Source organism: Nannospalax galili, unplaced genomic scaffold (assembly GCF_000622305.1).
Source record: "Nannospalax galili isolate Female #2095 unplaced genomic scaffold, S.galili_v1.0 scaffold842, whole genome shotgun sequence".
Taxonomy (NCBI): Eukaryota; Metazoa; Chordata; class Mammalia; order Rodentia; family Spalacidae; genus Nannospalax; species Nannospalax galili.
This window is the reverse complement of record NW_008349291.1, coordinates 1,591,491-1,604,035: the sequence shown is the minus strand read 5'-3', so window position 1 is coordinate 1,604,035 and position 12,545 is coordinate 1,591,491. Positions and strand designations below refer to the sequence as shown.

The following is a 12,545-nucleotide window of genomic DNA, read 5'->3' as shown; positions in this document are numbered from 1 at the left end:
GCCTCCTGAACCCTGGAATTACTGGCAGGCACCACTGTACCCAGCTATCACCCTAACAGGAACCACAAATACAAGAAGTTACCCAAACCACCTTGCTTCATTTCCCCATGTTAGGCCCTAAGGCTTCCATCACCCAGGCTGCAGACTTAGTGCAGGCAGGAACTGGCCAGCGTGCTGGAACATCAGCTGGCTGCAGCTCCCAACGATCTGGAACCTGATCAATTCCCACCAATGTGTTGTCCTGGCTTCCTGTTAACCTCACCCACCACCCCCAACCTCCAGTCTATAAAGAGCTGCCAGAAGGACCTGTTAGGGCTCAAGTCCGTCCTCCCACCTCAGAGCTCAGATTCTCAGTGGAGCCACATCCCTGCAGTGTTGTCACCTCTTTAAGCCCATCCTCTGCTACAGCTTGCCAGCCCAACAGCTTCTTCCTGTGCCTTAGCACACCAGGTCTGGCCTACCCCAGGGCCTGTATACACCTAGCTCTCCTTGTCCAATGAGTCCTGCTGACACACAGCTCACTCTCTACCACCTTCAAGTACCTGCCTGTACTGGCTTTTCTTTGAGGCCTACCTATCCTACACACACACACGCACACACACACACAAACACAAACTACATATCCACATCACATGGCAAGCACACCCCACACCCTGACCTCCTCCCTTGCTCTGCCTCCTCTACAGCACAACCACCTGATAGCCATGCGACACTAGAGACCGCACCTCCTAATGACTCAGGAGAAGAGATGCATGTGCCATTACCAACTGACAGAATGCAGAATGGACACATGTGCCACCTCAGGACAGCTCCTGCTGTCTGCCCCAGTCACTTGGTCATGTAGGACTGAAGGACTCCTCACCACTATTTCCTCCTTTTCCAGAAAAGCCACACTTACAGATTTTTCTTTGTGGATGGTGCCATTTTCAAGGCCAGCCACCGACCTCATTTGTTTCTGAGGCACCAAGGGCAGATCTGAGCTCCCCAGCCCCAGGGCCACGGAAACACATGCTTGCTTCATCCAAGCCTTCCCACCTTGCCTATGATCACTTCAGCTTGGCTTGGGGCCTAAGCTCCAGTGGCTCACTTTATCAGGATGCCACCCCCCAACACCTGTGAGCAAGCTCCTAGCTACCCTCAGCACCCCATCCAAATGGGCATGGCTTAGTCAGTCATGCACCTGAGCGTACAGGCAGGAAACAGCACCCCATCCAGCTGGAGACCAAGTCGCTGAGTGGCAATGTCACGGCTTTTATTTGTGGTGCCTGTGCTTTGTCTCAAAAATACCTTCTCCCCCTCCCCAGACAACAGGTGAGGAGGGGGCAGCAAAAAAATAGAAGACATCCCTCCCTATTGCACATGGACCCTATATACAGGCCCAACCGGCACAGGCTGGAGGGCTCTTGGCACATTCCTGGATCCCTACTGGGGAGGGGGAGGGGTGCTGGGTGGCATCACACGTGAGGTGGGACCCCCGGGGCGGCCTCTGCTCCTGGCTGCTGATTCTTGAGTTTCTTGGTCCTTGCTTCCCTTCCTGGTCCCATCTCTGGCCCCGGTCCCCTCTCAGCAACATCCCCCTACCTGGCTCAGCCTCCCACCTCCATCCTGGCCTTGGGGGCCCTTCCCGCTTGGTTCCTGGGGACTCTGTGCTTTCCTCCTGGTTCTGAGGTCCCAGGAGGAGGTTATGGCTTCTCAGCGACTTCCCCTGGAGCCCTGTCACTCGTGTTCACTCGGGGGAAGGGGTGCGTGTGTCAGAAGCAGCTGTATAAATACGGGTGTGGGAACTCCTCCAGAGTCACTTAGACAGTTTGCTGATGACGCGGATCAGGGCTGCATTCTCATCCTTGAGCCGCTGGTTGTCAGCACGGAGGTCAGACAGAGCCTGGGGCACAGGGTAGGGTCAGCTGGCCAGTGCTGGGCAGGAAGGGCCACAGCCCAGGCCCATCATGAGCCCCGGTACCTTCAGCTCTTCCTCTAGTTCTGCTGCCTTGCGCTCCAGGGCCCTGCGCTCCTGCAACACATGGGGCTGGTTCAGAAGCCGGATGTGGCCCAAACTCAAAACGGGTAAGGTCCATGGTCAGGGCAGAGCCAGGACACCGCAGTCCCACCCCCAGCAACCCCAACTCACGAATCTCTCCAGCTCCAGAAGGGCAGGCCTCTCAGCAAAGCGTTCCTGCCTCTGACGAGAAAGAGGGAATGAGCTCAGGCGCTCCTCATTCCTCCGGAAGGCCAGCCAGAAGCCCCGCCCCCAAAAGCTGCGGTGGTGGGGGGCAGTCCCTCCAAAGTTCCTGCCAGGGCCCTGCTTCCCAAAGCTCTAACCCTGCCCTTCAGCGTCCGGTGGTCCCCAACGCTGGGAATCCTGGTCTGGGCATCTGTACCTGAGTGGCCCGCTCCAGCTCCACCTTGAGCTGCGCCAGCCGCAGGGTGGTCTCCGTCAGAGCCTCACGCAGCCGCTCGTTCTCCCTGCGCAGCTCAGCATACAGCTAGGGACATGAGGAAGCAGGCGGGCTCAAAAGGGGCAGGGAAGCAGCAGGAGCCAGCACAGGGTGGGATGGGGCGCGGGCTGGGATGCTGCACCTTCCTGAAGCCTCCATCGGGTTCTTCGGGTTCTTCGTGTTCCTGCTCGGGTTCAGGGTTGAGGTCTCGCAGCGAGCGCGGCCTGCGGACTGTGGAGCCGCCATCCACACTGCTGAGGAGTAAGGTGCAGATCTTAGGGACCCCGCCCCACCCTAGAGACACCCCCTGCCCCGCCCGGAGACACGCCCTGCCAGCCTACCTGCACTCTGAGGTGAGCTCCGCAGGCTCCGCCTCCTCCCCCTGCGGGAAGGCAGGACAGTTCAACCCAGTCCCACCACAACATCCCCATCCTCTCCAGCCCCACCGTCCCGGCCCTCTCCAGCCCCACCGTCCCCGTCCTCTCCAGCCCCACCGTCCAGGTCCACTCCAGCCCCACCGCCCCAGCGGTCTCCAGCCCCACCGTCCCCGTCCTCTCCAGCCCCACTCCCCTATCCCTCACCTCTGCAGGCCCCCTCCGCTCCTTGCCGACCTTGTGGTGCTCCCTGGCTGCCTGTGGTCCTTGGCCCTGCCCTTCGGGCGCCTCTGCTGGGGAATCGGCAGCAATCAGCCCAGGCACCCCCAGAGGTGCTCCTCTGGAATGTGGAGTACCTGACTCAGACCCCCAGCAAACAAAAAGGCCTTATGGAAGAGACTGGGTGGCTCCTGGGGACCCACTTATAGAAAGCAGACCTCACCTCTCTGGGCAGGGCCCTCAGCGTTCTCCACACCAGGGACTCGGGGTCTCCTAGAAGGGTCCTACCAGGGAGGGAGGGCAGTCAGAACCTGCTGTGGGGTTCCACCCACCACACCTCCCCTGACCTGCTCACCAGGCTCAGCTGGGCCGGCTGCTCCGGCTCTGGGGCCTTCCCTGCCACCTTCTCTGCTTCCTTCAGGTCTGTCAGAGTCACGCCCTGGCAGAGGGAAGGCAGTCAGGGAACCGGGCCCAGCAGGCAAGTGGCATGGCTCAAGTCTGGGCCTCCAGATATCCACGCCCCCACTCAGGACCCCAGCCCACCCCCACACCTGTGTAGACCTCCGAGACTGGCGCATAAGGCGGGATCGAGCCTTCCGCTGGGATTCAGACTCCTCATCACGCACAGGCATCTGGTAGGACCTTTGTAAAGGACTCTGACTCAGGGGCTGTCCCTTGGGCCCTGCCCAATCCATGAACACACTCTGAAGGGTGCACATTCTGGCAGAGGGCATTTCAACTCCCATAGACCCTGGACAAACCATCCCTCAGGAGCCCACCCCGAGCTCTGGTGACTCCCAAACACACAGCTGCCCCCTGAAGGCTCCCAAACGTGCTGCTGGCCCCTGGAGTCAGCCCTGCCCACCCTGGCTTCTACCTTCGTCGGTCCCGGGAGTCAGCCAGCGGTGCTGCAGAGGCCGTGGGGACATTTGGCTTCACTGGGGATTCAGGCTCCCCCCTGGAGGGTGGAGTGGAGTGGTCCAAGGAAGGAGGCTTGGCAGCCTCACACCTGCATGGAGTCACTCATCAGCAAATACTCCTCAAGCCAGCAATCCACGCCAGGCCTGAGAGATGCCGCAGAGGACAAAATAAACCAACACTCTGCTGGACAGTCAACTCTGAGCACACACAGAACACAGAGCAACAAGGCGCGTCCAGCGCATGTAGTAAAGGTGCATTGGGGAAAAGAGCACATGCATGTTTGTGTGAACGGCAGCAAGATGGTCCTGGAGGGTCACAGGGAGAAGGAGGTATCATCAAAACAGACATGAGGGAGAGAGGAGGAGCCCAAGAGAGCCCTGTGGACATGGCACTGGGAAAGACTGGGAATCAGGCCAACAGGAAGCCAGACTACTGTGGCCTTGGGAGTTTCAGTGAGCATTTATTGGATGCACCCTAAGGGAGACTGAGGCAGTGTCGTGGCTGGGAGCAGGAAGACCCTGAGAGCCAATGGACTCGCTCAGGGTCATGTTGCCAGGACTGTACCACATCTGCACCTACACTGAGGGCCCCTGGTACTCACAGGGTAGAGGGCTCGGGCACCTTCCGGGCAGGGGTAGGGGTTACTCTGGCAAGACGAGGCTCCCTGGCCTGTGGGAACAGGAGACCATCAAAGGAGATACTCTCTACCCCAAGGCAGGGCCTGGACCCTGCCCACTGCACCCACCTGAGTAGAGCCCCCTTCAAGACGAGAGGAGGAGGCAGAACGCTGGAGCCCAGCCCCAGGGGTTCCTTCAACACCCCTCCTTTCTGGGGGACTTAGGGTACCAGAGCTCCCTGTCTTCTGGAGGCCAAAGCGCCTGATCAAGGGGGCTTCTTCTGGCATCTGAGAGAGGAAGAAGGGCTTGGTTACTGAGCAAGGCAAGGACCCCTCCTCAGAGCTGTGAGTTAACTCCTGGAGAGGCACAGCACATTACAGCTCTTCGGCACAGAACATTACAGCTCTTCAGTCCTGGGGACCAAGCCCATGGGCCACCCAGCCCAGCAGCAGTTGAAAGCATGTAGTGTCCCACCCGCTACACACCACCTTGGGCTAGGCACTCACCACAGGGCTCCTAGGGGTGGGAGATGTCGGGGAAGCCACACCATTGAGGGCTCTAGCTTCTGCAGGGGGAGGCTCTGCAGTGCAGAACAGGGAGGGAAGGTTACAGGATATGCCGGTTGTCTCTCGGAGTTTGGGACCCAGCCCTCCTCCCTTAGACCCCAGGGTCTGGACAACTGTCCCTACCAATGGGGGCTTCCTCTCCCTCGTCTTCGTCCCGAATAGGGGCCCCTTCTGTCCCACCAGGCCGACGCTCCTTGGACAGATCCTGCAGGGAGATCTTCTCTCGGCTGCTCAAACGACACACAGAGCTCCTGGGGAGGGGAAGGTGCTGCTGTCTATGCCCATTGAGCCTCCAACCTCCCTAGCCTGGGCTCCTCCTACCTCCTGTGCTTGCTGCTGGACAGCACCTGGGGCTCCTGGCCTCGGCACTGGGAGGCTTCCTTTTGGTTCCGAAGCTACAAGGAAGGAAAGGGCAGCTGGGGAGGGGCAGCACACATCACTCCTGGATCCCCTGGCTAGCCCCATTCTGTGCCACTTCCCCACCCTGACAGCCATAACGGGCTGGTCACACCTTACACCAGGCTCCTGTGAACGTGAGGAGCTCAATACCCTTGGCAGCACACAGGGTCTGGGGCTTATTTAAGCTCCCCCATACTTGGCCTGCTCCAACTACCCACAGTCACTATGTACAGGCACTGTGGTCATGTTCTCATGATGCCTACCACCACTTGGTGTGGCTTCCATTCCCATACCCAGAGGGGACTTTCTACCCTCTAGGGATGAGTGACTTACTCAGACTTCCTCCCTATCTCCCAGCACACACCAGACACTGATGAACCACTGTTTGCCACCTTTCTGAGTATCCCAGGCAAACTCTGAGCTCAGTGTCAAAGGGCAGTGTCCCAGGCTGAAGTCTGTTCCTGTAACCCCGTACCTTGGCACAGCACTGCCCTACCAGGAATGCCATTCACCCTTCCCCTTCCCGCACTTCAGTGTGTACAGGGGTCCCAAGGGTCTTGGCTGGCTCCCATACCACCTGGGTCACCTCACTCAACACTGGGAGACCAGCCCGGGCCATCTGCCTAGGGCGCATGCCCAGAACTCCTTCACTCTGCATTTTCCCAGCAAGAGTGCTGGCTAGAGACATCCAGGCATGAGGGCCCAGCCTGCGTCTCTTATCTCCCCACCAAGAAGGCAGGAAATTCTAGGCCAGCCCCACTCCTCTAGTTACCCAGAAGTGCCCCCGTTTTTACCCCTCCCCCAGAATTGGGTCACCAGGTGAAAGGAGTAGGTCCCTGGGGTTGACAGTGTCAGAGGACAGGGGTGCCAGCCCTCCCCGGCCACCACCTCTTCCTCAGAGCTGCCAAGAAGAGGCAAACTGGAGCCAAAACTCACATCCTCTTGTTTCTGGGCCAGTTCCTCCAACAGGCTCAGCACTTCCTCATCAGCCAGGTCACAAGGTCGCTGCCCCTGAGTAGGGGAAGGAGACAAATGATGGTGGTGCAGGGGCTTCCCCCCTCCCACCCTTCCCTGCCACATGGCACGGCCCTCACCGCATGAGTCAGCGAGTCCATGCCCCCACCATGCTCAGCCAGCAGACGGCAGGCGTCCTCCACACCCCAGTGGGCTGCTGCATGCAAGGGTGTCCAGCCGTCTCCATCGCGGAGCTCTGTGTCATAGCCAGCCTGGAGGAGCAGCCTGGGGCCAGGGAAGCTTGGGTCAAGGGCCGATGCCAAGACCTGTGCTGTGGCTGCAGTACCAGTTGATCAATACCCAAACACTACTATATCTGCTGGTAACAAGCCTGTACCCCAAGCTCTTCTTCAAGAGGGAGCCTTCCCTTGGACCGCACAGTTGGCCCCAGAAACTTGTTTCCCATACCACAGGGGCTCTGAGCCCCCGTGGTACGGGACTCAGGTAGCAGCAGTGAGAAGGAGGCAAGTACAAGACTCCCCCGCTAACTAGCCCACAAGCCTATGAGAAGATGTGACCCCCGCAAAGGGGATGTCCTGAGGCTGTAGAGTTCTAGACCCCAGCTGGGATAGCAGTGGTTCTCAGCAGTGTCCCAGGCTAAGAAAGCCAGCTTAGGGGTAAGGGTGGGACTGGGGATGCTGCTCAACCTCCAGCACATAGGATGGCCCCACCACAGAATGACCTGACCCAAAGTGTCAGAAATGCTGCAGTTGACAAAGGTGACTTAGCCAAAGGTCTCCAGGAAATAACCTTAAACCACTCAGTCTGAGGTAGGCAGAAAGACAAATCCGGGGAGCTCTCCAAACTCAGCATGGGGCAAGGTGGGTCTTTTAGGAAAGAACTGTGTCTGTGAGGAAGGAATCAAGCCTAGCGACAACAGAGATGCTTGATAGACTTTGAGACTCTAGGTCCTCCACTGGTTCCCCACACCTCCCTCACGTCTCCCTCACTTCCCCAGCTCAGACTGCCCCAGGCACACTAGCACGCTGGCACACTGGGCCTCTCAATATCTCTCTGCACTGTGAGGGAGAGGGCAGGGCCTTGGAAGTCTCCACTAGCTGTGCTCCCTTCCTCTTGAGTATCCTGGGGGGCCACACCTCATCAGTCACCACCTCTTCAGCCAGCAGCTTCCACACCACTGAATCTGCCACAGCCCCACTATACACTGTCTATATCCTCCTGAGGATAAGGTTTTCTTTCTTTCATTTTTTTGGTTTTGGTTTTTTGAGACAGGGTCTCCCTGTAGCCCCAGCTGGACTGGAACTCACTATATAGGCCAGGTTGGCCTCAAACTCACAGAGATCCGCTTGTCTCTGCCTCTTGAATACTTGGATTAAGTCTTTCTTTCTTTCCTTCTTTCTTTCTTTTTCTTTTTTTTTTTTTTTTTTTGGTCTTTTTGAGACAGGGGCTCCCTGTAGACCCAGCTAGCCTGGCCTTGAACTCACAGAGATCTGCCTGCCTCTGCCTCCCGAGTGCTGATATTAAAGGCTTCCACCATCAGGCCCACCTGCTTTCTTTTTTTAACTTAAATTTTATTTATTATTGTGTGTGTGATTTGTTTGAGAATGTGGGCACATATGCCAAGACAGGTGCAACGTGTGCTGAGCATCTTGCCAGCCCAGAGCCTGAGGTTTTCACCTGGATGAGGCTGCTCCCCAAAGGACTTGTATGCACAGGACAGCCCTCAAAACAGAACCAGCTGGGCATGGTGGCACATATCTTTAGTCCCAGGAGTTGAGAGGTGGTTCTCTGTGAGTTTAAGGCCAGCCTGGTCTACATAGCAAGTTCTACCAGCTGAGACTACAGGGAGACGCTGTCTCAAAAAAAAAGAGCAAGAATGAACCAGCCTCTCATGTTTCTCTTGCTGGCTATGAATGATGGCACACACCTGAAATGCTATTACCCAGAAGTCTGAGGCAAGCGGATAGCCAGTTCAAGACCAGCCAGGGAGGCTAGTACCTAATAGACATCAAATAAAAATCTACCTCTACTTGGGACCATAGGAGAAGGGTATTATTAAGGGGGAAAAGGGAAAAATGGGGGCACTTTAAATGGGGAAACCATCGTGGAAGGGTTAGACAGCGAGAGAGATAAATAATGCCTAGCTAGTTTTAAAAAACCAGCGGGAACCATATTAGTTCAACAACCTACTGACAAATTATACATACAACTAGTTCAAAAGGAACGAAATATATGTCCAGTCAAGGTTTATCTGAGAACACTTGGTTTTTGCCCAAGCTTTATCTACATAGCACACGGTAATTAAAAGTACCAGACTGATGGAACTAACCTTCTTGGATGCTTAACAGCCATACTTTGAGGCCTATACTTATCTGGTCAGAGGGACTTAAAGGACCAGTTTTGCTCCTTGCCCTCCAAGATCAACTCAGTTCCAGGGGACTATGAGCATCTCTCATAATGTTCTATTACTGTGGTGAGTTGCCTGTCCTCCTGTTCAGGGAGGCCATGGAGATCCCACCAGATGGACTTGAACAAGTGTCCAGTCTACAAAGAGGAGGGTCAACATAGAGGAAACATTTCTTCCATGCTTCCAAGCAGAACCCGGGTCAAGCAGGATCTCTTGACTTATCTTCACATAGATGGAACTGGTAAAAGAAAAGGTGGGGGTGAACAGGGTCAGGAATCAGCAGTGGCTCCCCAGGTGTCTGGGGCCCCAAGACTAGGAATGGCACAGGGCCCAAGCTAGGAGTAGAGAACAGCGGGGGAGATGGAAGGGTGAGGGCGGCTGGCGGAGTCAAGGCGCAGAGGACTGCATGGTAGACTTACCCCCAGAGAGGCCTGAGGGCGGGAGAGTCCCAATATAATTTTTAAGAGTCCATATGTATAGTTAAAGGCTGCTTAACAAGCAACAATGCCAGATAGGAGATACTTTCTTTTGAGTTGTTAGCCAGGGTGGCCCAAGGGACTCCCAGACAGTAACCCAGCATAGAACTGGGAAAATGAACAGCAGACCCCAGTCTTATCTAAAGGAATGTGGCAACTGATTGCTGCTAGATGAGGAAGAGCTGATCATCCTAAAACAAGGGACTCTAGATAGACTGCCTAGACTCAGCAGATGGACTTGTGCTGGGGAATGGCTGAGGGCACTGACCACACAATGTACAGTAACAGGGATGACAGAGTATATGGGCGCCAGTCAGGGGGGGCCTATGGGAGGGTGCCATTTGGGATGTGGTTATAAAGATCAGTAAGATTATTTGGGATGTTCTGTATGAAATACACACACACACCAAAAAATAAAAAATCAGTAAGAAAAATAATTTTTTTAAATCTAATGAGAATACCAGTAATATTTTAATGTAGTCATAAATAATAAATTAATAATAGCAAATACTGTAAATAGATCTCAGTGTAAACACAAACCCATACAAAGGAGCAGTAATAAAAGCACAAAGTTAGCCAGGCGTGGTGGCGCATGCCTTTAATCCCAGCACTCAGGAGGCAGAGGCAGGAGGATCTCTTTGAGTTTGAGGCCAGCTTGGTCTCCATAGTGAATCCAGGACAGCTGGGACTACAGAGAGACCCTGCCTCAAAAAAAGACCGGAAAAAAAAAGCACAAAGTTAAACATGGTGGCTCACACCTGTAATCCCAGCACTTAGGAGGCTAAGGCAGAAGGGCTGCTGCAAGTTCAAAGCCAGCCCAGGCTACATAACAAGCACCAGGCCAGTCTGGGCCACAAGCAAGACTTTTACCTCAATTTGAGAGAGACAGACAGACAGACAGACACTTAGGGCAAAGGGGAGACTGGATTATGGGAGGCTCACGCCTCCAATCTCAGGGGAAAGTAGAGGTGGAGGAAAGAGGATCAGGAGTTCAAGGTCATTGGCTACAAAGTGAACTGGAGGTGAGATGAGATGCTGTCTCAAAAACCTTCCTTGTTTGACTTGTTCGACTGTTTTTTTTTTTTTTTTTTGTGGGCACAGCTCACAGTGAAAGCTTGCCTGGAATCCACCAGTGAAGGTCTGGAGCCTGGCTCGGGGACAGAGCACTTGCCCAGCAAGCCTGGGTTCGGGGTTTCTAGCCTCAGTACTGAAAGTAAATTCACTGATTGTAACTTCTTAAAAAAAGTGTGTGTGTGCGTGTGTGTGTGTGTGTGTGTGTGTGTGTGTGTGTGTGTGTGTGCGCAAGAGAGAAAGAGAGAGAGAGAGAGAGAGAGAGAGAGAGAGAGAGAGAGAGAGAGAGAGAGAGGTAGAGGTGTGCTGGTGCCTCAAAAGCCAGAAGAGGTGTCAACTCGGTCCCCTGGAGCTAGAGTTACAGGCAGTTGTGAGTTGTCCTACATGGGTGCTAGGAACAGAACTTGGGTCTCTGGAAGAGCAATAAGTGCTCCTAACCACTGAGCTCTTTCTAGCCCACTGAACCTGGTAGGTACTCCCCAAGTCCTTCAGTTTGTGACAGAATGAGGCTGTACACAAACATCAACATGCTTTCTTCCCTCTAACATCCCCACAGACTGGGGAGATGGCTCAGTGGGCAGAGTACTGCAGCCAAAGCACAGGAAGAAGCTCTGTGCCTCCAAGTCCGTTTGTAGTGGGGTGGGCCAGGTGTGGCAGTGCACACCTTCCATCTCAGTACACAAGAGGCAGAACAGGAAGATCTCTGTGGGATGGAGGCCAGCCTTGTTGTCTACACAGTGAGTCGCAGCAGGTCAGCTGGAACCACCGGAAGACCCTGTCCAAAAAAAAAAGCCAGGTGGCTGCCATGCCCCATAATTTCAGCAGGCAAAAGGAGGACTGGGGATAACCAGATAACCACAGCAAGCTGGCTGGCCAAACTTGACAAAGAAGCAAGCTCGGGCTCAGCCACAGATCCTGCCTCAACAGCTAAGATGGTCAGAGATTGAGGTAGAAACCTGTTATCAACCTCGGACCTCCACACACACATGTACACATATGCACTTTCATACACACATGCACTCACACACATGCATGCACACATATCATACACATGTACATATGAAAAAAAAAGGCCTAAGTGTTAAACAGACTCATGGCTGTGGCCAAAGACAAATCCAGTGTTCCTTGCAACTAGGAATGGTCAGGAGACTAGAACCTGGTAACTGGAACACCAGCATTAAGAGCTACACACTTACGGAAAGTTCTCTTGAAGGGCGAGGCATTAGCTCCCCTTGCTTTTACTTCCTGCTGGCTGGGATGCAGATGCAATGGCAGGAGTGGCAAGTTGCACAGGTGGAGGGCATGGCTGGAGAAGGGCACAGCTGCTGGGGCTAGGCCCAGACATTTAGGACAGCCTTTCCCCTCCACAGGGATCAGCTCAGGGCTCAGACTCAGACCCAGGACAGGTGCTGAAATTACAGAGGCTGAGGCCTCTCCTTCAGGAGCAGGGCCTGTGTAGACAGCCTATCAGCCCAGAGTTGGTAAGAGATCTTAAGTCCCTACCTGAGAAAATCTGCCTAAAAACTTACCAACAAGAAGGCAGTCAGATCTCTGTGAGTTTGAGGCCAGCCTGGTCTACATATCGAGTTCCAGGACAGCTGGAGGCTCCATACTGAGACCCTATCTCAAACAAAATACAGGGAGACCAAAAAAAAAAAAAAAAAAAAAAAAAAAAAAAAAAAAAAAAAAAAACTGAAACAACTTGCCAACATGGTGAGCAGAAAGATCGAGGCTCATCTTTTTTCTTTTCTTCTGAGACAAGGTCTTGCCCAGTAGGCTGGGCTGGCCTAGAACTCATTCATGGTGATCCTTCTGCCTCGGCCCTCCCAATGCTGGTTATTAGAGGCCTGTGCTATCATACCTGGTTTAACTCCATTTTCATGTCAAAGAGTGTAACTTCACAAAAGAAAGCCAAGGGAGCTGAGAGCAGCCCTGGACAACTGCTCCACAGAACAGGGAATGCCAGCCCCAGAGGAATGGCAGAGTCAGGAAAACAGGAAAGGAATGGGATGCCATACTAAAAATACAAACGCACCAAACCAGCCTACACACACAGTCTGTCAAAACTACAAGGAGAAACAGGCA

At 54.4% G+C, this 12,545-nt stretch overlaps 1 protein-coding gene across 4 annotated transcripts in view; it reads right to left on the bottom strand.

Annotated features, from left to right (window-relative positions):
* Positions 1–1,230: 1,230 nt before the first annotated feature.
* Positions 1,231–12,545, bottom strand: part of Ppp1r12c (protein phosphatase 1 regulatory subunit 12C) — a 28,219-nt gene continuing 16,904 nt past the window's right edge. The window contains exons 5-22 of one of the 4 annotated variants that reach the window (XM_017801543.2): positions 6,626–6,770; positions 6,468–6,542; positions 5,454–5,527; positions 5,256–5,383; positions 5,073–5,146; positions 4,695–4,853; positions 4,551–4,618; positions 3,906–4,037; positions 3,580–3,670; positions 3,384–3,467; positions 3,252–3,312; positions 3,017–3,102; positions 2,777–2,817; positions 2,578–2,686; positions 2,379–2,483; positions 2,129–2,179; positions 1,961–2,011; positions 1,231–1,882 (exon numbers count right to left, since the gene is read on the bottom strand). In XM_017801543.2, the coding sequence (XP_017657032.1) occupies positions 1,796–1,882; positions 1,961–2,011; positions 2,129–2,179; positions 2,379–2,483; positions 2,578–2,686; positions 2,777–2,817; positions 3,017–3,102; positions 3,252–3,312; positions 3,384–3,467; positions 3,580–3,670; positions 3,906–4,037; positions 4,551–4,618; positions 4,695–4,853; positions 5,073–5,146; positions 5,256–5,383; positions 5,454–5,527; positions 6,468–6,542; positions 6,626–6,770 (1,621 nt within the window). In that variant the 3' untranslated portion in view covers positions 1,231–1,795. Of the gene's footprint in view, positions 1,883–1,960; positions 2,012–2,128; positions 2,180–2,378; positions 2,484–2,577; positions 2,690–2,776; positions 2,818–3,016; positions 3,103–3,251; positions 3,313–3,383; positions 3,468–3,579; positions 3,671–3,905; positions 4,038–4,550; positions 4,619–4,694; positions 4,854–5,072; positions 5,147–5,255; positions 5,384–5,453; positions 5,528–6,467; positions 6,543–6,625; positions 6,771–12,545 lie in introns of all 4 variants that reach the window. The other 3 variants (XM_008846677.3, XM_029570165.1, XM_008846678.3) reach the window with 3 other exon arrangements.